Here is a 26,085-nt window from a genome sequence, read left to right on the forward strand (position 1 = left end):
TTTTTTTCATTGTGCAGGCACATAATGGATAATGAGGGCCTGACCTACTTTTTTTCTTTTCATTAAATGTGATGTAAACCTTTGTGTCCACAAGCTTGGATGCAACCATTGAATACATGTAGTATAAGAGAGACTGCAGGCTTACTGCCCATTATACTCTATTGGGAGAGGGATGGAGGAGTGAGGAGCAGGGAGAGGAAACAAGCTGGGCGGATAGCGTTGTGTGAGACAATATGACCATCTGGATAGTCATTTCTTAAGACTATTTCCAATAATTATTTTTAAAACTAAAAAGAATATCCGTTTTAAAATTGCTGAAAAATTCCAGGCTGCATTGTTATAAGCCTCACTTATATCTCCTAGTGTCGCCTAACTGCAGTAGGAAGTAGTTTAGAAAAACTCCAGCACCTTCTCCGTATCCATCACAAGAAATGTAAAGTTAAAACGTCCATTTTATTAGTTCCATTAAAAAAACGCCATATGTAAGGCAGACCTTACGCGTTTTGAACCAAACAAGGGTTCTTAATCATAGGTTCACTGCAGTCGCCATACGGCTGGAGAGTTTATCAATGAATATGGAAAGAAATGTGCCACACAGCAGCATGGAACGCCGTATGACAATTATCTGACTTCTCTTTTAATGTTGGGAATAACCCCCACCGATCCCAAAAATTCCTAACATTAAGAATGATCACCGATCCCATATGATTGCGAACAATGGTGTCTGATTTTTATTATTTTTTACATAGGTGTCCCATATTTCACCTTGGAGCCAAAGGACATGGCTGTGCTAAGAAATACCTCCTTTAACATTTCTTGTGCGGCAGTAGGACCACCAGAGCCTCTGACAATAATATGGTGGATGGGCGATTCCCCGGTTAAAAGAAAGCCCGAGGGCTCTCCATCTGTCCTATCAGTACCAGGTAAGTTACTCAACTTGTGCCTTGGCTTGTGATTTTACAGGAAATTTTTGTGACATGTATAGTAGCCAGTACCCTTTCTCATAAATTTCCAAATCCCAGAAATTTTTACATTTCTAAATGATCAATCTTTTGTTTTTCTGTTACAGAGCTTCAAACCCTCTCTGTAGACATAGCATTAGGGGAGTTCATGAGCTTAATGCATGTAGGGTATACATTAAAATGAAATTGTACTTTGTCACAAAGGTTGCATACATCAATAGTAAAGCCAACAATAAGAAACTTTGTAATATATATTATCAGACAAATTGGCTTCTTTCTCCACTTATCAGACACTTCTTCCCCCTCCCCCACCTTCTGAACTTGTCATCCATCTGAAAAGAAGACAATTCAAGTCCGTCTTAATCAGATAAGATAGATTGCAGGCTTACTGCTCATTATTATCTATTGGGAGAGGGATGGAGGAGTGAGGAGCAGGGAGAGCAAAACAAGCTGAGGAAGAAATAGAAAGATTGTGCTGAGCTTTCTAACAAGTCATTTACCTCCCCCGAAGCTAGTTCACATCCAAACAGCTCAGTTCTGTATAATTTCATTGAGGCTGCTGCAGTTTTTGCTCTGTATGCGAAAAATGATGAAGAGCAGGAATCCCTCTCTATGTGCTGTGTGTTCTATGGCAAAGATCACAGCTGCTTGTTTCCTCTCCCAGCACAGAGTGGATTGAAAATTAGAGCCAGGAAAGGGGAAAACCGGTGATAATGCAGTATACACATCATATAATGGTCAGAATTAGTATTATGCCTCATGTACACGCACAGCTGGACAGCTTATTCAGAAAAGTTATTTGAAATTATGGTTACTCTTTAAACTCAATGTATAAACACTAAGCAACAAAACTCCAATCAGTGGCCCTCTTCTACTCCCAGGGTGTCCTGCTGCATGTTTCTGATAGTTTGTTACAATGTATCAGTTTGGAGGCCATGCTGTTTTACTCCCAGACTGGATACAATTGTATCCACTAGTCAGGTAAAATCAGGACTAGACATATACAGGTTTGCAGAATCTGAATACAAACAAAAATATTTTAATTCACTGACGGCAAACCTTTTTGAATAAGGAGAGAAATCGAATCGCAAAGTATACTGGAAAGATTCATACCTTCTCATTTATACAGTGATTTAAAGGGTTTGTCCAAGCTTGACACAAAAGTCTGCAGTCACTCTATGTCCTGAATTTAAACGCCAGACTCACGGTCTCCATTGACGGACATGACTTAGGCACAGGAGTGCCCTGACTCACCTGCCACACAGCGACTTTGTGACAAAGACCTAGGACAAGGTCGAAGCGCAAAAATATGTTGCTCCATTCCCTGCACCTTAAAGTTTAAGTATGTCTGCTTATTACTTGCATTGAAAATAAAAATCTTTTTGTACTACTGAAATAAGAGTGTGCGGCAAAATTCCTATCTACGACTTCTGAATCATGACCGCGTACGGTGCTCACACTGTCAGGATACCCCGGTATTGCCAGAAAGCGAGTGAGGGGTCATGTGGCTGCATGTATACGATTTGCATACCTGCAGTGTTGCACCGACTAGACTTATAGAATCATAGAATCATAGAATGGTAGAGTTGGAAGGGACCTCCTGGGTCATCTGGTCCAACCCCCTGCTCAAAGCAGGATTCACTAAATCATCTCAGACAGATGTCTGTCCAGCCTCTGTTTGAAGACGTCCATTGAAGGGGAACTCACCACCTCTCGTGGCAGCCTGTTCCACTCATTAATCACCCTAACTGTCAAAAAGTTTTTTCTAATATCTAATCTGTGTCTCCTCCCATTTAGTTTCATCCCATTGCTTCTAGTCTTTCCTTGTGCAAATGAGAATAAAGATGATCCTTCTACAATGTGACAGCCCTTGACATATTTGTAGACAGCTATTAAGTCTCCTCTCAGTCTTCTTTTTTGCAAGCTAAACATTCCCAAATCCTGCAACCGTTCCTCATAGGACATGGTTTGCAGACCAGTCACCATTCTGGTCGCTCTTCTCTGAACTTGCTCCAGTTTGTCTATGTCTTTTTTAAAATGTGGTGCCCAAAACTGTACACAGTATTCCAGATGAGGTCTGACCAAAGAGGAGTAAAGACCGATAATGACTTCACGTGATCTAGACTGTATGCTTCTGTTAATACATCCCAGAATTGTATTTGCCTTTTTTGCTGCTGCATCACACTGTTGACTCATGTTCAGTCTATGATCTATTAGTATACCTAAATCTTTTTCACATGTACTGTTGCTTAGCTCTATTCCTCCCATTCTGTATATGCTTTTTTCATTTTTATTGCCCAGATGTAGTACTTTGCATTTTTCCCTGTTAAAAACCATTCTGTTGGTTGCTGCCCACTGCTCCAGTTTATTTAGGTCTTTTTGAATCCTCTCTCTCTCTTCTCTAGTATTAGCTATCCCTCCTAGCTTTGTGTCATCAGCAAATTTAATCAGTTTACCCTCAATTCCTTCATCTAAATCATTGATAAAGATGTTGAACAATACAGGTCCCAGGACGGAGCCCTGTGGTACCCCAATTGAGACATTCATCCAGCTGGATGTGAAGCCATTTACAACCACCCTTTGAGTCCGATCACTAAGCCAGTTATGAATCCACCTAACAGTTGCCTGGTCCATTGCATACTTGGTCATTTTTTCAATAAGGATGGTGTGAGATACTTTGTCAAATGCTTTGCTGAAGTCAAGATATACTATATCTACAGCATTTCCCTGATCCACCCAGTCAGTGATTCTGTCATAGAAGGAAATTAAGTTAGTCTGACATGACTTGTTAGTTATAAACCCATGCTGACTCTGGTTAATCACTTCATTCTTATCCAGGTACTTACATACATGTTGTTTAATAATTTGTTCAAAGATCTTTCCTGGTATAGAAGTCAGACTCACCGGCCTATAGTTCCCTGGGTCCACCTTCTTCCCCTTTTTGAAGATAGGAACAACATTTGCTCTTCTCCAGTCTTCTGGGACTTCTCCTGTTCTCCAAGAATTTTCAAAGATTATGGAGAGTGGTTCTAAAATTTCTTCTACGATCTCCTTCAGTACTCTGGGGTGTAATTCATCTGGACCTGGAGACTTGAACTCATTTATGTTAGCTAAATATTCCCTCACAATCTTTCTGTTTACAGATAACTTGGATTCTTCTATTCCTTTAAAAGGACAGTGAAGATCAGTTGATGTTACATTTTCTTTCTGAGAGAAAACAGATGCAAAATAGGAATTAAAAAGTTTGGCCTTCTCAACATCCTCTCTTACCATTTCTCCATTTTCATCCTGTAAAAATCCTATAGCATCTTTGACTTTTCTTTTACTTTTGACATACCCCCAAAATCCTTTTTTATTGCTTTTGACATCTCTTGCAAGCCTTAATTCATTGTCAGCTTTAGCTAACCTGATACATGCCCTGCAAGATCTGCAGACTGCATTATAATCTTCTTTAGATATGCCTCCCTCTTTCCATTTAATAAACATTTCTTTCTTTCTTTTTAGCATGTGTTTAAGTTCTGTGTTCATCCATCCTGGTTTCCTTAAATGCTTCCCATTCTTCCTACTTTTCGGGATTGTTAACGATTGTGCTTTGAGAATCTCATTTTTAAAAATTTCCCATCCTTCCTGGACATTTTTGTCCTTAAGGACATCCAGCCATTGGATCCCTCCTATTCTCTTTCTGAGTCTCTTAAAATCTGCCTTTCTAAAATCTAACCTTGAAGTTTGAGTCTTCACATGTCTTCCTCCTCTAGTTATCCAAAATTCTATAATAGCATGATCGCTGCCTCCTAGGGTCCCAGCCACTTTTACCTCCTCAACCATTTCCTCCTTGTTTATAAGGATTAGATCCAAAGTAGCAGATCCCCTTGTTTTCTCCCCTACCTTTTGGAAGATAAAGTTGTCAGCAAGAGAGGATAAGAATTTGCTTGACCTGTTAGTTTTACTTGAGAGAGATTCCCAACAAATGTCTGGATAGTTGAAATCTCCCATGACCACTACGTCATATTTTTTTGAGAACTTGGTCATTTGATACATAAAGAGTTCATCCATATCTTCAGCTTGCCCAGGTGGCCTGTAGTAAATGCCTACAATGGTGTCCTTTCCGTTGTTCTCTCCTTGTATTCTTACCCAAACAGTTTCCACAGAACTCCCAGTCTCTGAAGCTTCAATCTCTGTGCAGATATACGCTTTTCTAACATACAATGCAACACCTCCTCCTCGTTTATCAATTCTGTTTCTTGCAAATAAGTTGTATCCTTTTAGCCTTTTATTCCAATCATGTGTATCGTCCCACCAAGTTTCAGTGATTCCAATGACATCATATTTCTTTTCCTGCGTTAGTAGTTCCAATTCTCCTTGTTTGTTGCCCATGCTTTGTGCATTTGTATAAAAACATTTTAGTTTGTGATTGGTTTCTCTTCCTCCCATATTTTTATTATTTAAATTGTTTTGTCTTTGTTCTTCTTTTCCACTTCCAGTAGCAGAGATCTCAATAGTATTTGTCAGCTGTATGGCTTTTTCTGGCCTTTTGCTTCCCTTCCCACATTGTTCTAGTTTAAAGCTCTTCTGATGAGTGTAGCAAGGCGACTTCCAAATACATGTTTTCCAGTCTTCGTAAGGTGCACCCCATCTCTAACAAGTAGTCCATCGTATAGGTAATTCATTCCGTGATCCAGAAATCCAAATCCTTGTTGACGGCACCATCGACGTAGCCAGTTGTTCACCTGTAGAATCTTATTCCACCTCATTGTTCCATGGCCATCCACTGGGAGGATGGATGAGAAGACCACCTGCGCTCCCAATTCTTTCACTTTCTTGCCCAAGTCTTCAAAGTCACTGCAGATGGTTTCCAGGTCCTTTCTTGCGGTGTCATTTGTCCCCACATGTATTAGCAGGAATGGGTAGTGATCTGTAGGTCTGAAGAGTCTTGATATCCTGTCAGACACATCTTTAATTTTTGCTCCTGGAAGACAGCACATTTCTCTTGAGGTTATGTCTGGTCTGCAGATAGCAGCCTCTGTTCCTCTTAACAGGGAATCCCCCATGACCACCACTCTCCGTTTTTTCTTCACAACATTCTTCTTTCTCCATCCAGGAGGATTCTGAGGGCTTACAAGGTTATTCATTGCTGGCAAAGTCTTATCTTGCTTATCCGGCTTCCCTCAATGTATTGCACCGGCAATACAGGGACTCATGACCGCGTGCGCACCGCATACTGTCACAAATTCAGAAGTTTGCAGTCACATAGATTGACTGCACTCTTTTGTGTGAAGCCTGGACAATCCCCTTAAAGGGGTTGTCCAGGCTTCAGGCTAATGTCTGCAGTCATTCTATGTGACTGCAGATTTGTGAATCCTTACAGCGTGCCCAGTGCGAACTGTCAGGATTCTTCGGCGCCGGGATTGAGAGGTCATGGGACTGCAAGTATGCAATTTTCATACTTTTGGACACATTCCAACTAGACGTGCTTCGCTCAGCTCACTTGTATTCAAGGAGGCTGCTCACGCCTAGTTTGTATATCACAGTATGTATGCAATTCGTGCAAGCCAGTTCCAGACACCAGAGAATCCTGCGTTGCGAGAATTCACAAGTCTGCACTCAAATAGAGTAATGGCAGACGTGAGCACCAAGCCTGGACAACCCCTTTAAGCTGTATTTAAATAAAACCTGAGAACTTTAACTCTTGGGTTGCTGTTATTATTCATCTTTATTCCAGCTAGAAATATGTATAGCTTTTTAGTTGTGCTGCATAGATTTCCTTCTCTGTGGGATACGTCTTGAAGCCCATCATGCAGAGGAGATCAAGGCAGTTTATAATTATGGTCTTTGCAGCAATACCTTTGGGGGAGAGCACTAAATAGGTAATTAAAAACTGTAATTGCAAAATGCTAATTTCTATTTTAGAATTGCGTCCATTAAGGACAGTATTAAATTGCCTCAATCAGACATCAATTTAGCTAGTTGGCTTTAAGACTAATATCTTGTTGGTTGTTGTGAATTATTATTTTGGTTTAAATTTTTTATTTTTTTTTTGCAATGAAATGCAAAGCGGTGCAAAATGAAAAGGTGATAACAACTTTTCTTCAAATGCATTTTATTAACTCTATTCAATTAATAAAGAAGGTTTTAAAGGGGGTGTTAGTAAAGTTAAAGTGATAACTAAACTTTTAAATATTGATCAGCCTTTCTTTTTTACATTTTACCTCCTTGCCTCCCAAACACCAGGCTGCAGTGCTGTTTAACTGCCTGGCTCAACAAAGCCCATACCCTGCTTAAAGCAGTTTACAATCAGAGTATGGGACTTGTCCAGTCTGAACCTCTCTGCCCTCTTTTCCCACACTCAGGCAGGTAAAGTTTCTAACACAAACTGTTTTCAAATACAGTGTGGATTTTTGCTGAGCAGCAGTTGAAAGCAGACTCTAAAGGAGCTGAAACTAGTCAGTTAGAACAGCACTGCGGCATAAGGCTTTGTTCACATGTCCAGTAATCATCCATTAGAACAAATCTAGCAGCAATCTGTTGGCAAAAAAAGTTGTGCAGACACAACTTTTTTGTTAGTTTTTAAGAAACTGATTTCAGCTGGATCCATTTTTTCTTTTAACATTTGAAGTCTATGGAAAACAGATCCATTAATTAGCCATCTGTTGTTCTCCCAGTTGAACCGGATCCGTTTTTTTCAAGTAATCCTCTATTTGAAACAGATCCAGTAAGCCGAAAAATGCATTCTTTTCAAATGGGAGATCAATGGATGGGTAATTTAACGGATCCGTTTGCCATAGACTTCAATGTTAAAAAACTGATCCAGCTGAAATCAGTTTTTTTTTTAAATGAACAGATAAAATCCAACAGATTGTTTCTGGATCTGTTCTAACAGATGACTACTGGACAGGTGTACAAGAATACTATGTGTGCTATGTAAATTCTGGAAAGTGGGGAGGGGTGTTTGTACATATATATATGCATATTATTCATTCATTCTCCACAACATTGAAATTGCAACACCAAGAAGGGAAAGTTGTGGCAGTATAAAAATCACAGGATGGATAGACATGTTAATGATATGCAAATCATGAAAAAATTGAAACAAAATTTTCAAAGCATCTGACTTTATTCAGTATGGAGTATGAGCGCCACGTGTAGAAATCCACTCACTTACAGCCTCGACTGCTATCAATGAAGTTATTTATGGTCATCTGAGGAATGTTCTGCTGCGCTGAATGCACTTAGACAAATCATAAAGATCCGCTGCTGGCAACTACTTTTGATACTGCCAACTAAAATCAATCCTGAATAAATCAAGTTGTTTAGAAAATTTTGTTTCCATTTTTCCATCATTTGCAGATCAGTGACATGTCTATCCATCCTGTGATTTCTATCATTACATGACGTTTCCTTGTTGGTGTTGCAATTTCAGTATTGAGGAGTGTAACATGTATAGTCTCATTATTGCTTTGTATTATAGGGGTTGTCCAAGATTAAAAGAACATGTCTGCTTTCTAAAGCTAGGTTCCCACAATGAGATTTTTTTTTTTTTCTGATGTGTATTTTCGTGCCCCAAAAATGTAGCATATTACAGTTCCAGCAAAGTGGATAAGACCTATGTAAATCTCATGCCCACTGTGTTATATTTTTAACGCTATGGAAATTTACCTGCAATTAGTTTTTCTAAATCAGCTATAGGTCAATTTCTCTTGCTGTAAATATGCGGTTTATTTGTAGATTTTCCCCATAAGGTTGAATGAGATGCAGAAAAGCTGCAGATGATATCAAAGCTAAGTAACTCTGCAAACCAGAAGTCTCTAAAACAAATGAATTTTATTTAAAACATGATGTGCAAAAACTGCAACAGAAAAAAAACCTCTAAAAAAATGCAATAAAAAATGGAGCATCAAAAAAACACCAAATACTCATCATGTCTTACATAAATAGTGCCACATCTGTCTATAGGTTGCATCTGATATTGCTTTTCAGTGCCATTTAAAGAAACCTGTCAGCACATTTTTGATATTTAATTTGAGAGCTGCATAATATAGGGCAAAGGAACCTAGTGTCACTTACTAGGCTGTGTGCTGTAGTTTCAATACAATCAGTGTTTTACCAGCAGGAGATTATCATTAGCTAATCTTTGTAACCCCTTCCCCACCAATGATTAGCAGCTTACTGTATAGTGTACACAGGAAGCTGCCAATCAGGGCTGTGGGTGGGGTTATACACAGCTCAGCATTCTTAGCTCTGCTACATCTACAGTAGAGAAAACTGTAATTTTATCCAAACTGCACCAAGCGGCGCAGTAAGAGATGCATTGCTGGAATCAGGCTCTCTGCCCCTACATCATGCTGCTCTCAGATTATAGAGCAAAAACCTGCTGACAGATTCCCTTTAAAGTAAAGTGGCTTTGTTTTTTTAATTTGGGACAAACCCTTTTAACCATTCAGTAAAGTTTTTTCTTAAGGCTACCATACACATTAGACTAACGTCGGACGAATTCGCTGATGTTGGCAGGCTCGTCTGGGAAAAATACTTCATTTTCCGAAACAATTTAAAGGGTGCCAACACTGTCGGGGATTACTATACATGTCCCCCTTCCTGGTATGTATCTCCCCTATCCTGGGCCACTTTCTGGTATATATGTCCCCACTTCTGCCTTTGCATAAAAAGATAAAAGAAAAAAAAAACATTCTTCTCACCGTCCTCTGATCCCACGATGCGGTCTCCACTTCTGTAGCTGGCGCAGAGGTCGGCAGCAGACATTGACGTGCCTGCTATGGTGACCCATGATGTCACTGCCATGCGATGCCAATGCCTGGCATGCCGACGTCAGTTGCCGGCCTCTGATAGGCTGGCGGCATGTATTGGAGCTCAGGGAGCCGGAGGGTCCCTGCGCTGCAATACATTACAGCTGGATGCGCGTCCTCGGACACACATCCATCTGAAGTAGGCGCTGGCATCGGTGGGCCCCCTGCTGCACAAGCTCGGTCGTGGTCACACAATCTGCAACAGTGATCGTTACGCCCCTGGATGTCGGGAAGATGAGGAATCAGCATGTCCTATTTCAGACTGCCACATCTTTTGTTCTCGGCAAGATGAGCAAGTGCCAGAGGCGTCTAGCCACGGCTCTCCATTGAGAACACAGCAATGCTCCTGTGTATGGAGGAGTCGGCGGCATAGCTGCCAGCTGAACCATCACTCGGCCGACAGCTGCCTAATGTATATGAGGCTTCTTAGTATGATGTTTTTCTATTTTTTATATATGCAAAGTTTGGAGTCAATAATGCACTGGGGACACCTTTCTCTTGGAAGTGATCAAAACGGTATCGGAAAAAACATGAAAAAACATGAAAAAATAAGGCCGAGAACCTGTATATCTCACTGTACTAGCAAACATCGTCTGTTAACTCAACATTTTTTTCCTCCTCATCTTCCATGGAAGAAAGCAACTTGAAAAACCTGAAAATTTACTTTTCTCCTTGTTTCAGTTTATTCTGCTCTATTTATTCCGTCAATGCCGCCCTTTTTTCCCCTCTCTACAGATACAAATGCTTTGTCATATGCAGAAAAAAAAATCACATTGAACAGACGTAATAAAAAGAGCATCTCCACCCAAAATAAAAATGTGCTGCTGTCTATTCTAGTTGTGTTAGTAATAGTCTGATTCACTTCCAGAATTTTACTTTTAATGACTTTTTCAAGCATGCACAAGTAGAGAATTCGGCCGAATGGCATACATGTAGAGATTTAAGATCTAGAGAAATTGGGGTACGAACACCCTAGTGGACAGCAATAAGTTTCACGTGACAACTGCAATCCACATGATTGGGTTGTTCCCAAGACAATATGCTGTTGTCTATAGACAATGGTCATGAGAATGGGGCTCTGGAAGCTGGGACCGTGGGAGAAACCAATGATATGGGTCTGTTGGAGAAAGCCGGGCTCAGCGCTCTGCTATTCCCAGCAGTCCCTTAGGCAAGGAATGGGGCAGAAGTGGAGCATGTGCACCTCCACTTCATTTAAGATGGGGCTCTGCAGAGAAGTTCTCGGGATTTCAGACCCCCATTTTTCTTAGGATTGCTTGGGTTCCCAGTGGACAGACCTCCAGGGATTAGTAAGTAATCCTTATCCCATAGAAGAACTAACAGCAGGTAGTTGCTATCTAACTCCCTGCCCATTGTGCCAGGCACCAACCTCTGCCAGCACAGAGACCACAGACAGCTCCTGCCGGCAATTCTGCAGGTTCTGTGATGTCCTGTCGATAGAGCAGCGGCTTCTCTTCCATTCTACTCTTTTGACAGGGCATGTCTGCCGATGACTAAATGCTGGAAGCCGGCTGTCAATCAGCATGATGTCAAAAGAAAGATAGAGAAACAAGGGGTGAAACCTGGGGATTAAGAACAGGGATGGAGCGAGAAAACTGCTCACCTGACCGGGTTGTGCACCCCTGCACAACCCCGGGAATATCCTGGAGAGTGGAGGTCCTCAGTGCCGTGGTGCTGCTGCAGCTTGGACGGTCACGTGACCGGCAATGATGTCATGGCAGGTCCTCAAGTAAAATCGACTCCCAAGGGAAAGGCAGCTCCTGCTGCGGACCCTCAGAGAGGGACAAATACAGAGCAGATGAAGGGCCTAATAAAGGTGGCTTTATTATTTCCTTTTCACCATCCATTCCTTGGCACTCCATAGACCGCGGCCTTGTCCTACATCTAATCAGCATGATGTTGGCAGTCACGCCCCATCGACAGAGCAGCCCAGAAGAGGAAGAGCTGCTCTGATGATGTGGAGGAGCTGAATGCCCGGCAGGATCGGTCGGTGATCGCTCTGAGTTGGCGCCGGATACAACTGGCAGATAGTTAGCAACTACCTGCTAGTTAGTTTTTTGGCTCATAGTTAAAAAAAATAAATAAATAAATTCCTGGATTACCCTGTGGCGCCCCTGAGTGTTCAGTCGCCACAGGGGTACTGCACCTCAGAACGAGGTGTGGTATCTCCTCTCCAAGGTAAGGATGGAGTACCACACAGGACCCCAACCACACACTCAACACTACACCACTCCAGTTCTGTAGGGGGCCTAAAAGCACCATAGTGCTGACCGGGTCCGGAATGGAGGAGTTGGGGGGGAACCAAAGTTAGGGGGAACCATGTAGTGAGTGAGGGTGGAGGAAGCACTTTACTTTAGCACTTAATAGAATCATATATAAATGGAGGCCATTTTAATAACCGGGTCGTGGGTCCTTGGTGCGGCAGGTCAGCACAAGGCTGCAGCCGGCTGAGGGTCCACGGTTCCCGGTCTCAGGCCTCGAGACGGGGGATTGGGGCAGAGTATAATCGGCTCTGTCCCCGGTCTTAGTCCAACCAAGAAGGCCCAGGAGGGGAGCAGAGGAGATAGGCTCCACAGGCAAAAGGATCTCAGGGGGTGCGGAGGAATCGCCACCTGCATACCTTATTCTGGCCCAACCAGAGAGACCCTGTCGCAAGAGGGGGTACCAGTCCCCGATTATCTGACTTTGCACTTCACGTCTCTGTCGGAAAAGTCCGGAGGCTTATGTGGATCCCAGGGGGATACGGACAGAGCCTAGTCGCCACCTGTAAACCCTAATCTGAGTTCATCCAGAGGGACCCGGCCTTGCGCCACGTTCTCGCCACCAGTTACCAATAAGGGCACCCAGTCTGTCCGGGAGCTACACGCTACCCATCAAGGACATCGCAGTACCCGTACGGGACACAGTGGGGGACACAAGGCGGGAGAAGTTCAACAGGAGAGGAACACACTAGAGCGGGGGTCCTGTCAAGTGCTCCTGAACAACCTGGAGTGTGCTGAACCCCACCCTGGCAGCCGCAGCTCGCTGTGTGACAGCAGAGAGAAGCTCTGAGCTGAGAAAACACTACCGTGAATAAAAGACTTGGATGACTTCAACTACTGCCTCTGTCTGTTCTTTCCTCCGCGGCTCTGCACCCGCCAACGCTCTATTCTTCTCTCTCATCTACACTGCCCTGAGGCCCCGCTCCACCTGTGGGGAGCAGCACTAACTAAGCTGCCTGAATACCGACCTCAGAGGACTGTTGCAGCGCGGGTGATTCTCACCAGATACCACGGGTGGCATCACGAACATTCCCCTATCCCATACACCTTTTCCCCCTTTCCCTTGCTTTTAAGAGTGACCCCAGGGTACGGGCCCGGGAGCCGGCCACCGCGGCATCCCCCATCATCATCAACAAGGCCCAGGCGCACAGTAGTCGTCCGTCCCCCATCCCCTGGGCGCGTCAACCCCCTTATTGTATTTCTTTCGTCTGCAGTTGTAAAATAAAATCAGTTAGTTGAGCTATAAAAATGGCTCTCTTAGATGAGCCAAAAATTGGCGAAGCAGCGGTCACTTGTGGAGTGATTCATTTTTATGCTGGCATAGAAATAATTGTTATAGGCTGCACATCACCTCTTAGGCTATGTGCCCACGATGCAGAAATGCTCCGGATTTTTCCTGAGCATTTCTGCATCTCCGTGGCAGAAAAAACGCATGCGGATTGTACATGCGGATTGTACATGCGTTTTTCCTGCCAGGGACATGCGGACGTGAAGCGTTCTTCACATGCGATTTCGCATGCTTTTGTCAAGCGCTTTTCCAAGCGATTTTAGCATCACCTGGAAAGTGCTTGAAAGTTGGTCACACTATATAAATCCATGCAACCGGCATGGATTTATATTATGTGACCAACATAATGTTAAAAGAACGTAAAAAATAAAAAATAACCTTATACTCACCTTTCCGGCAGCAACGGTCTGCTCCCGGCTCCGTGGCAGGTACCGGTAATGAAAGACCTTCCATGACGTCAGCAGTCAGGTAATGGTCGCTTGACCATCAGCTGACTAAATTACGTCACCGAAGGTCCTTGCAGATCACCACTGGGAGCCGAGGAGAGCGCATCGTCGCCAGGAGGACACCGGGAGGAGACCGGGGGTGCCGGAGAGGTGAGCATGATTATTTTTTTTTATTTTTAACTTGTAGGTACGATGGTACCTGGGTCGGATGAGAGTCTCCTCTTCTCCAGACCCGGGTACCATCCGCGCATTAAATCACATAAGATCCGCATGACTACATGTAGTCAGGCGGATATTATGCGGTCCAATGCAAGTCACTGGCGGCGATTTCACAGCGGAATCGCACTAGAATTGGTCTTGCTGTGGTTTTTACGGCAATGCAAATCTGCAGCAGAAATTTCCGCATAATGTGCACAGCACATGCGGATTTGCATTGCAGTACATGGCAGACCTATTACAAGCAATTTTAATGCGCTTTTGCGGCGAAAATCCACCGCAAAAACGCATTAAATCCGCATCGTGTGCACATAGACTTATAGGTTAGGAATTTTCTGGTGATAATTTATACTGTATATGGGACGGAATGATCAGATTAGTGACTTGTTCTGTCCCTATCATTGTTCAGGAGCCTATGTAAACAGCACTGCTTGAACGCAGTCATTTGACGCTTGTTATTGGCCTGGAGTCTCCCTAAAGCCCAGTCTTTATTCTGTTTTTCTGCGGCAGCCACATGAACACCTCTGTGACCAGACTGTGAATGACACATCAGAAAGATCTGTTACTGCATAATGTTCAGCTCGTTGGAAGTTGAATTATATCCACATAATTGCCTTAGTTAGATAGTCCTCTGTCAGATAAACTGTGGTCAGTCTGGATCATAAACCAAAAATTGTATTTTATGGGAACCCCTTTTAAATGATTCTGGTATAAATAATTAATTAAACCATGGATCTGATAAAACTTCATAAATTGCAATTCACAAAACCCTCCAAAATAGGAGAGGAGGCATCCTGCATTTCGTTGCCTTTCCTTCCCTCTATGCCCTCCGCCAGTCTCCAGCTTCTTACATTGCACATTAGTGGTTTTGGTTCATTGATCTGCTCGCTTGTGACTTGTTTGTATGTCATGTTCTACAAAATGTTTTGTACTTTCCCCAACAATCCAGCTAAGACTTGCTTAGCGTTGAATTGTAAATGTGCGGGTTGCCAAGTTCGCAGAATCATACAATAGAAGAAATTGGATGTAGTCCATTGTTTTGCTCTGTTGTGCAAACAGGACAATGGACATTAACTCAGTTGCTCTGAACCCATTGTTCAGCATGTGTGTGTGTTCCAGTGATTACAGCTGCGGAATAAATATTATTATTTATAAAAACAAAATGCCATATAATCTGCAGACCATTATAATTATTGTGCTGCTATTGACTGTGGTTATATATTGCATATTTCAATAATTTAAAGGGAATCTGTTAGTAGGGTCATCCAACCTAATCCGTCTGTATGGGCATGTAGGTTATGAGAAGCTGGATAAATTATCTGTGCTCTGATGTCTTATTCCAGAGAAATCCATGTTTTTATTATATGTAAACGAGCTGTTAAGATCTATGGGCCAGACATGGATCTCCCTGAGAATCTGCCTCCAGAGATTATTAGAAATAAAAAGGTGCGTTACCAGTGTGAGACATGTAATGACTGACAGTCTGCTCTCCTGATCTCACTGCAGAGCTGTGTGTGATAATAACTGACACAGTGCAGCATTAAACACATTTTCAGGTGTCTTCTCAGTGCTTCAGCTTCCATCTCATAGGCAGTCAGTGTTGCAATACAGCAGAGCTGTGAGAGCTGCAGCTGCAAACATATTTGTAATGAGACAAAGTTCAGTTCTACTTTACTGTGTTAGTTACACATTGTGATGATACAGCTTATAATCTTAATCAGCCAGACGATTAGATTTGTTAAGCCAAGAGAAATACACTATTGTGTTCATGTTGACTTGTAAATGTATGTGTATTTCTGTGGCTGGTCAAGAAGGACACACTATTATGTGAATAAAAATGAATGTTGACTTCTCTTCGTTTGGAAACAATGATGTTTGTTAATATGCTAATGACATATTATACTAAGCTAGCTAGATGTTTATTTACAAGAGTTCCCTACTATACCAACTATGTAAATAGATTAGCTCAAACAATGATACCTGAGCCCTGTGAGTAATGCCCTCCCTAACCCCTTATCTGTGAATGTGTACTTGAACAGATAACTGTAACTATTTTAAGGGACATATGCCTCTGTAGCGGAGCGATTTGAAACCGAGCATCAAGGAAAAGCAAAGTTCAGACTCTCTCAGGCAATAAGCTTGGAAGCATGGCTTTACCCAAAGAGACACAGATTTGGATTCTACATGATTCTGCCTAAGGGTATATGGTCCTGACGGGAAAGATATCAATCTGCTCCATTGACCATCAGAGAGCCCATGGATAAATTTTGGGGAGATCAGGTTGGGACGATGAAGTTACCTGGCTCCATGGATATGTTGTTTGGGGTTGCCGCTACCTTCTCTCTGTGGGGGCCCACCACAAGCGGGGGGCCACTGGTTGAGGTAGTTGGCCCTGGAAGTCCCAAAGTCATTCTATCCCAGGCAGGCGGAGCAGAAGGGTGAGACTGTGTAATGTTGTACCATCTTGGGTATTTGCTGGGACTGTTCTATGTGTTTATTGTCTGTTTTGTGTTGTCTGAGTGGTATTACACCCACGGAAGACCCCGTGTCTTCACACACGTCTCACATCGGTAACGCTCCCTTTCATTTATAATAAGCTCTAGAGGCAGATTCTAAGGGAGAGCTATGTCCCTGAGACCATAGATCTTAGAATCACATTTTCTTAATATGTAAATGAGCTGTTATCTGGAATAAAACATCGGATCGTAGGTATCATTTTATTCAGCTTTCTATGACCTACATGGCTTAGGGGGGGTTGATCCTACTGACATACTACCTTTTTAAAGGAAATCTGGTGGAGCATTTTCAGTAGTGCCATCTACTTAGACAGAGGGGGCAAGTTTCATTGTCATTTTTCCTGCCATAACATTCGCAGTTTCCCTAATCCTCCGGATCACAGGCAGACTCCTTTTTTGCCTTCCTGTACCCACCTATAATTCATATTTTTGCAGGGTATTGAAAATGTACAGTATGTCATTAGTTTTAGGTGTCATTCACACAGCAAGGTCGTTGGTGATATATTTTGGATCCATGCACTAATAGGTAATGTAGGCCATGTGTATAAAGCCCTAATACCAGGAAAATCTCCTATTAGAGCAGAGTCAGACGGCCGTAAAAATCAGACACAGATCGGACCACAATGCACGGACTGGCCGGCAGCTCTCCCGATCTGAGCGTGACGGTTGCATAGAAATACATGAAGCTGTCATGCTCTGGTCAGGAGAGTCATCAGCCAGTCTGTGCATTAATTTTTAAGGCTTTTCTTCATATCATAATCTGTATTAAAAAAAAAAAGTTTTCAGAAGTGTCATTATCATCACAGGCAGGATTACAATAACCGGTAACACCTCTATACACAGCTGATAATCTACCAATCACAATAGGCAACGTCACAGCTTCCCCTCCCTCCACAATGAACTTTGCACAAGCTCATTAGATGCTTCAGTACCAAAGATGGGGTTAGAGTCAGTTTATTGCTGCTAATGTACATGTGAATATCCTGCAAGGACAGGAAGCGTGAGTCTAGAATAACCCCAGTGGCCAATGTGAAAATTGCAAGATTTCTCATTTTTATTTTTAATCATAAATTTTTATTTAAAATAAAAACCTAATTTACACAGTAGGTAATTTTTCGGATGGCACATTCCCTTTTATAATAATGGTATTTACTAGACAGAATAAGGGTCTGACCACTACTAATAATTCTCTATTCACTTATGTACAGGAATCCATCAAACTACTGTGTTCTCATGTGACGCTCACAACTCTAAGGGGGTCTCTTCATCCAGAGCTGCGATTGTTCATGTTAAAGGTGAGTTTGCTTTTATTGTTGTTTTGTAAATAATAAAAAAAAATCTTAAATTGGTGTATCAAAGTGAGCACACTCAAAGATTGTACAGGTACTTGTGATGAGAAAATAATGTAATAAATTGTAACATACTACACTAATAAAAACTCTTAAGTTGAACCTGTCACATTGGATATGCCTTCCTATCTGCACATGGAGCTGAGCAAATTCACATGGATATTTGTCGGAAAAGTTCTAGTATAATATGAATTTTATTAATTGACGTCAACACCTTATCAAGTGATTGATGTGTATATGCACAATGAAAAGGGAAAACTGTCAATCACTGAGAAGGACCGCCCACTGGACTCCTAAGCTCTACTGAATCTTATTCCACAATGTGCTTTATAACCTGTTGCCTCCTGGGGGCGCCATGTTCACTGGGACTGGTTAAAAGTTTGGCCATAATATTTTACTTGCTGCGTTCAAAGCTGCTCTGTCTGTATAAATGTCCATTTAGATGACCCCTTTAACCAGCGTCGTTCAACTGATACAAAAACTGAGTCACATGGTATGTGGACCACCATCTGACCACTTATTGTTGCTATATATAAGAAAAGTGGCCACGTGTGCATGTTGCCCTGTCTGCTTAATTTTTTTTGTAGGACAACCACTTTATCTACAAGAGTCTGATCACCGGAGATCCCTCTGACGGCACTTTTCAACTAATAGAAATAGCTAAGCTGAGTTAGCAATCTTTATCAGTCCCTTAGACTTTGAATAAAGTGACACTGCACGTGAATTAATAAAAGGTGACGCAGAGCCCACTTCCTTATGAGTGGGTGTCTCATCGGTAGGACCTCCAATGATCAGACTCATCCTCTATCCTATAGAAAAGTGATTTGTTTTGATTTTTATATAACCCCTTTAAGTCTGTGGAAGCTATGAAGACAGCCAAGTGAGAAGATCCCCTAGACCAGTATTCCCCAACTCCGGTCCTCAAGAGCCACCAACAGGTCATGTTTTCAGGATTTCCTTAGTATTGCCCAGGTGTCACGGGTGATGGTATTATTGCCTGTGCAGATGATGCAATTATCACCTGAGGAAATCCTGAAAACTTGACCTGTTGGTGGCTCTTGAGGACCGGAGTTGGGGAACACTTTCCTAGACTATAAAAGCCACTTAGGTGATGGCCACTTTTTCACCTCTACTGGCCTGGACAGAGTTATGGTGGACGCTTAAGAACATTTGTCCCATTTGCCATCCCTATAATTTGACCTTGATGGAATCCAAGTTTCAAAACTATTAAGGACCCAAGTATATCTCTAAAATGTTTGCAAGTCCGCTGATAAAATCTGCTTTGTACTTGGATAAAACTTTTCGATGAGCATTTCCTTAAGGAGCTAGAGGCATCTCACTTCCTCCACTATGAGCTGTTTTGTTTCCAAATTCAAGTTCTTTATTGCAGGCGTCCGATGGGAAATATGTAGTGACATTTCATAGATCAGTGATTGTACCTGTTCTGAAATTTGTCCGCAGTTTACCAATGATTTATTACTGAACATTTCCAGAAAAGATGTAAGAAACTCCATTTTCCACCCACACACTCAACACAAAGTGGAAACCTTGGTAAAATTATTCCCCACTCACATATTTATGCTAAGTGAAACTTTTGAGTCTGTTAAACTTAGCAGCTGGCTGTACATTTATACATTGCCTCCAAATGTGTCTGTGCTGCGCAGAAGAGATCACAAGAATGGCACATTGGCTTATTTACATTTTTTTATACGTATTGATATTTTATATTATCGAAACCAAAATTGTTTCTTCACTTGATAAAGACGCCGGTACGGCGATGAATAAAAAAACCCTTATTTTTATCATTTCTGAAGAATTTATTTACTTCAACAGCGCAGACCACCTACCTGTTCATCCAACTGGATCTGTGTATGTGAGTGAGTGCAAGGGTGGATGTACATGTATGCGAGTGAGTCCATGGGTGGATGTACATGTATGTGAGTAGGTGGATGTACATGTATGTGAGTAGGTGGATGTACATGTATGTGAGTAGGTGGATGTACATGTATGTGAGTAGGTGCATGGGTGGATGTACATGTATGTGAGTAGGTGCATGGGTGGATGTACATGTATGTGAGTAGGTGCATGGGTGGATGTACATGTATGCGAGTAGATGCATGGGTGGATGTACATGTATGTGAGTAGGTGCATGGGTGGATGTACATGTATGCGAGTAGATGCATGGGTGGATGTACATGTATGTGAGTAGGTGCATGGGTGGATGTACATGTATGCGAGTAGATGCATGGGTGGATGTACATGTATGTGAGTAGGTGCATGGGTGGATGTACATGTATGCGAGTAGATGCATGGGTGGATGTACATGTATGCGAGTAGGTGCATGGGTGGATGTACATGTATGCGAGTAGATGCATGGGTGGATGTACATGTATGCGAGTAGGTGCATGGGTGGATGTACATGTATGCGAGTAGATGCATGGGTGGATGTACATGTATGGGAGTAGGTGCATGGGTGGATGTACATGTATGCGAGTAGGTGCATGGGTGGATGTACAAGTATGTGAGTAGGTGCATGGGTGGATGTACATGTATGCGAGTAGGTGCATGGGTGGATGTACATGTATGCGAGTAGGTGCATGGGTGGATGTACATGTATGCGAGTGAGTGCATGGGTGGATGTACATGTATGCGAGTAGGTGCATGGGTGGATGTACATGTATGCGAGTAGGTGCATGGGTGGATGTACATGTATGCGATTAGGTGCATGGGTGGATGTACATGTATGCGAGTAGGTGCATGGGTGGATGTACATGTATGCGAGTAGGTGCATGGGTGGATGTACATGTATGCGAGTAGGTGCATGGGTGGATGTACATGTATGCGAGTAGGTGCATGGGTGGATGTACATGTATGCGAGTAGGTGCATCGGTGGATGTACATGTATGCGGGTAGGTGCATGGGTGGATGTACATGTATGCGAGTAGGTGCATGGGTGGATGTACATGTATGCGAGTAGGTGCATGGGTGGATGTACATGTATGCGAGTAGGTGCATGGGTGGATGTACATGTATATGAGTAGGTGCATGGGTGGATGTACATGTATGTGAGTAGGTGCATGGGTGGATGTACATGTATGTGAGTAGGTGCATGGGTGGATGTACATGTATGTGAGTAGGTGCATGGGTGGATGTACATGTATGTGAGTAGGTGCATGGGTGGATGTACATGTGCATGGGTGGATGTACATGTATGTGAGTGAGTGCATGGGTGGATGTACATGTATGCGAGTAGGTGCATGGGTGGATGTACATGTATGTGAGTAGGTGCATGGCTGGCTGTACACGTATGCGAGTAGGTGCATGGGTGGATGTACATGTATGCGAGTAGGTGCATGGGTGGATGTACATGTATGCGAGTAGGTGCATGGCTGGTTGTACACATATGCGAGTAGGTGCATGGGTGGATGTACGTGTATGTGAGTAGGTGCATGGGTGGATGTACATGTATGCGAGTAGGTGCATGGCTGGCTGTACACGTATGCGAGTAGGTGCATGGGTGGATGTACATGTATGCGAGTAGGTGCATGGGTGGATGTACATGTATGCGAGTAGATGCATGGGTGGATGTACATGTATGCGAGTAGGTGTGACTCGCCCCCTGGGCCATGTGCAAGGGATACCCGGAGCCGGATCTCGATGGGGGTAGTAGTCCTTGTGGCGATGACCCGGTCCGTGCCCAGGGTGTCAAACTCAGTGGCAGTCTATGGCAGTAGATGTTAATTTGATCGACTACGCCACCCGTTGAGTGCGGCTTTGAAGCCGCCGCTGCAGAGCAGTCCGCTGAGGCCGGTGGTATATGTGCAGCAGTGATGGTATAACCCCCAACGGGAGGGGTATGGCCTCAGGGCAGCAGGTGTGGATGATGGGTGTAGTTATGTTGTAGAAAGGAGAGTCAGAGACTTGAGGTGCAGTTTCAGGGTTTTTACTCACGGTTGTTCTCTCAGTCACTCTGGCCTTGAGTGACCACCCGAGCCGTGCTGCGTCCACCAGGTCCTGGACTCGGCTAACCCCCAGGCAGTTCTGGAGCGTGGTCCTGAGCTCCCTTCTCTCTCTCTGTCTCTGGCCGTTCCCACCAGGGATCCACCTTTGGCAGGCTCCCTCGGGTCTCTTAGTGGTCAAACCTCCTCTGGGTTCCCTGACCCTATGCTTGGTGTGCCTTTCTGGTGGATTTGGTGAGGGTCGTGGCAAATCTTGACCACGACCTCCGGTTCCTGGCTGAGGATAAGTGGCCTCCACCAGTTCGGGTTCCGGTACCCGTGTCCGCCAACCCTTCACCCTTTCTGGTCTGTTTCTGGGTTCTTGGGGTTCCCTCTGTCTTTCTCTCTGGGTCCTTCTTACTCCTTTCTCCTCTGCAGGCTTGGCCCTGGAGCTGGGCCCAGCCGGAGCCACAGCTCCCTGTCAGCCCTCCTGGCTGAACTCTTCTCCTCTTCTCCTCCTGCCTGAACTGAACCCTGTTCTAAGATGGTGCCCACCTTATATACCTCCCTCTATGTGTGAGCCCAGGTGACTAGCACCCAATGAGCTCCTAGCTTTACCCAGAGTACTCCCCCTATCTGCCCCTACACTACTGGGATGTTCCACCCCCCTCCCACTCCAGCCAGGGACAGACGCTGTCGTACCTGCATATATACTTGGTGGGAGTACCGTAGTTCTGTCCCCCGGAAATGGGATGTATGTAGTGCATGCAGCCTACTGAGCTCAGTCCCACACTCCATCCTTACCCGGGAGTGGAATACCACACCTCTGGCTTGAGGTGTAATACCCCTGTAGCAGCCGAATCCTCAGGGTGCTACATTCCCCCCTGGTAAACCACAGCACGTCCTCGGGCTGTAAAAGAATAAAATATCCAAAAACATACAATTTTTTCAAAACATACAAGAACATATCAAACATTAAACATTATCAGATTTAAACAAGATAAACTTTTTCTTTCATATAAAACTCTTTCATAATAAACATTCTTGTCCTCTGGCCACTTGTGCAAATTGTGACCAGGTAAGTGCCACAGTCTCTGGTAGAAAAAAACAGTTTCCTATAAAACCAGTAGGGGGCGCTTTAAGAAAGCGCAACTATTTACAAGGGATATGGCCGCTCTCAGTCCTCGGCCAGTGGGGAAAAGGGATGGCTGCTCACAGTCCTCAGCCTGTGGGGAGATGGGACACACTAGAACAGTTCACTGGTCCCAACGGGGACTATAATGGTAACAGTTCCTGTACCCTCACGGGTAACTATTTTACAGTTCCATTTACCGTACTTTAGTAGCGGCGTCCTCCTGATGCTTCCTCCCTGTATTCTTCAGACCCGTCCGGGTCCTCTTGCTCCTCCTGACACCTCAGCTCTTTCTCTGTCAGTCGGTGTACATGAAGGGCATAGGATCCTTTGGCACATTGGTGCCGGGTGAAGGTGACCTCATCACCCAGGTAAAGATCACGACCTCTGTGTCCCTCCGGTAGGTGGGACTCGACATCTCTTCTGGTCACGAAGACGTCGCCGGGGGTGTGATGATCTCTGATGAAGCCCCAACCGTGCTGCAGTTGGAATTTGATTACAGTCCCGGTGGCACGGGGACCGTGGGCTGCACGGGGGTTCCTTCGGGTCCGGGTCCTTTGTTCTGCACTCTTTACTTGCAGCCGCTCCTCGCGGACCCGTCTCTCTCTCCGTTCTCGCTCAAAGACTTCCAACTGCTGGCGGCAGCACTCCGCACGCTCAGTTGCGGCCGCCCGGGTCTCCTGAGTGAACCCGATGAGGTCTCCTCCTGCGGGGTCCCACTCAAACTGCGCCTCCTCTAACGAGAGCGGGGTCATCTTGACGGGCGCCGGAGCTGGGATTAGGGGCTCATCCAGGGGTCTTTCTTTCCGGAGTCGGGGATGGTGGTACTCCGGTGGCCACGAAAAGGGCTGCCCATCCGGGCAAGTGTGCTGGGCAAACAAGTCTTCACCCAGGTGCGGCACAGTGGAAGTTGAGGGCGCGGTGGTGGCAGCGGCGCCCGGGATCACTAGGCCTTGCGACCAGGCTTGGGGTACCCTGAAGGTAAAGGGCACCGTGAAGACGGCGGCGCCCGGGGGCACTCGGCCTTGCGACCAGGCCGGTGGCGTCTCCTGCTTGGCCGCGCTCAGGGTTGAGGCGCGTGACGTCACAGGGGGCGTGGTCGCGGCTCCTGCTTGGGGCCTAGTCTGGAGCGGTAGCAGTGCGGCAACGGGCACGATCAGTGGGACTTCGGGCTCTGCGACGGGGAGCGGGGGTAGGCTTACGGTGGCTGGGCTTGGGGTAGTGACGTCCCCTTTACTTGCCTCCGTCTCTTCAGCTCCCTCTGCGGCGTCGTCTCCGGCCTCCGTCCCTTCTGCATCCTCTTCAGGGGCAGGCGTGCTCCTCGTTGCGGGTGGTGTGCTCCGCTGGCGGGTTCCAGCCTGCTGGGCCATCTCCCTGCTCCACTCCATCAGCGTTTCTCGCTGCACCTGGGCCATCCTCCGTGCGAGGCCCTCCAGCGCGGTCTGTGCACGCTCCCGGTCTCGGGGGAGCTGGGCCAGGATCTCCACTAGGTCTTGTGGGGTGGTGGCTTGCATCAGGCTCCTGACCACAGGGTCGGTGCTGCCTGCCTCTCCCTCCATCTCCGGGTACGGCTCCTCCAGACTCCTCCAGGCTGCACCCATCTTTGCTCTTTTGTTCTGTATCCGCCCACACTCAGGGCGGTCCTGGGGCAACTTGGTGATTGTCAGCTCCAGGGGCAGTTCTCTCACTCTGATGGACATCGCTAGCATCGCAGCCTCTGCTGGTGGGGGCGGTCTTCGTTTTTGGCGCCATTCTTGGTCCTGGCCCACGATGGGAGGTCGTCTCTTACCACCCTCTAGCACGCCCATAATGGCGTCCGCTCTGCCAGGGCGGGAAATCTTCTCAGATGGCGGGAATCGTCTCCCAGTGGCGGGAAACTCCGTGGATGGCGGGAGACTTCTTTTTACGGTACAGATAAACTTTTCTTCAGGCACGCAGTACCCGGTGGTTGCGGGCACGTTATCCTGCCGACTACGCCAAAGTTGACGCGCCCCCTGGGCCATGTGCAAGGGATACCCGGAGCCGGATCTCGATGGGGGTAGTAGTCCTTGTGGCGGTGACCCGGTCCGTGCCCAGGGTGTCAAACTCAGTGGCAGTCTATGGCAGTAGATGTTAATTTGATTGACTACGCCACCCGTTGAGTGCGGCTTTGAAGCCGCCGCTGCAGAGCAGTCCGCTGAGGCCGGTGGTATATGTGCAGCAGTGATGGTATAACCCCCAACGGGAGGGGTATGGCCTCAGGGCAGCAGGTGTGGATGATGGGTGTAGTTATGTTGTAGAAAGGAGAGTCAGAGACTTGAGGTGCAGTTTCAGGGTTTTTACTCACGGTTGTTCTCTCAGTCACTCTGGCCTTGAGTGACCACCCGAGCCGTGCTGCGTCCACCAGGTCCTGGACTCGGCTAACCCCCAGGCAGTTCTGGAGCGTGGTCCTGAGCTCCCTTCTCTCTCTCTGTCTCTGGCCGTTCCCACCAGGGATCCACCTTTGGCAGGCTCCCTCGGGTCTCTTAGTGGTCAAACCTCCTCTGGGTTCCCTGACCCTATGCTTGGTGTGCCTTTCTGGTGGATTTGGTGAGGGTCGTGGCAAATCTTGACCACGACCTCCGGTTCCTGGCTGAGGATAAGTGGCCTCCACCAGTTCGGGTTCCGGTACCCGTGTCCGCCAACCCTTCACCCTTTCTGGTCTGTTTCTGGGTTCTTGGGGTTCCCTCTGTCTTTCTCTCTGGGTCCTTCTTACTCCTTTCTCCTCTGCAGGCTTGGCCCTGGAGCTGGGCCCAGCCGGAGCCACAGCTCCCTGTCAGCCCTCCTGCCTGAACTCTTCTCCTCCTCTCCTCCTGCCTGAACTGAACCCTGTTCTAAGATGGTGCCCACCTTATATACCTCCCTCTATGTGTGAGCCCAGGTGACTAGCACCCAATGAGCTCCTAGCTTTACCCAGAGTACTCCCCCTATCTGCCCCTACACTACTGGGATGTTCCACCCCCCTCCCACTCCAGCCAGGGACAGACGCTGTCGTACCTGCATATATACTTGGTGGGAGTACCGTAGTTCTGTCCCCCGGAAATGGGATGTATGTAGTGCATGCAGCCTACTGAGCTCAGTCCCACACTCCATCCTTACCCGGGAGTGGAATACCACACCTCTGGCTTGAGGTGTAATACCCC

General features: G+C 45.4%; 1 protein-coding gene across 1 annotated transcript in view; it reads left to right on the forward strand.

The window, feature by feature from the left end:
* Window positions 1-26,085, forward strand: part of TYRO3 (TYRO3 protein tyrosine kinase) — a 200,594-nt gene that overhangs the window by 75,428 nt on the left and 99,081 nt on the right. The window contains exons 4-5 of the mRNA XM_073638814.1: window positions 750-923; window positions 17,714-17,800. Coding sequence (XP_073494915.1) covers window positions 750-923; window positions 17,714-17,800 — 261 coding nt within the window. The remainder of the gene's footprint in view (window positions 1-749; window positions 924-17,713; window positions 17,801-26,085) is intronic.

The sequence above is a fragment of the Phyllobates terribilis genome, unplaced genomic scaffold (assembly GCF_046119375.1).
Source record: "Phyllobates terribilis strain yellow unplaced genomic scaffold, ASM4611937v1 Scaffold_7__3_contigs__length_470593459, whole genome shotgun sequence".
In the NCBI taxonomy this organism is placed as follows: Eukaryota; Metazoa; Chordata; class Amphibia; order Anura; family Dendrobatidae; genus Phyllobates; species Phyllobates terribilis.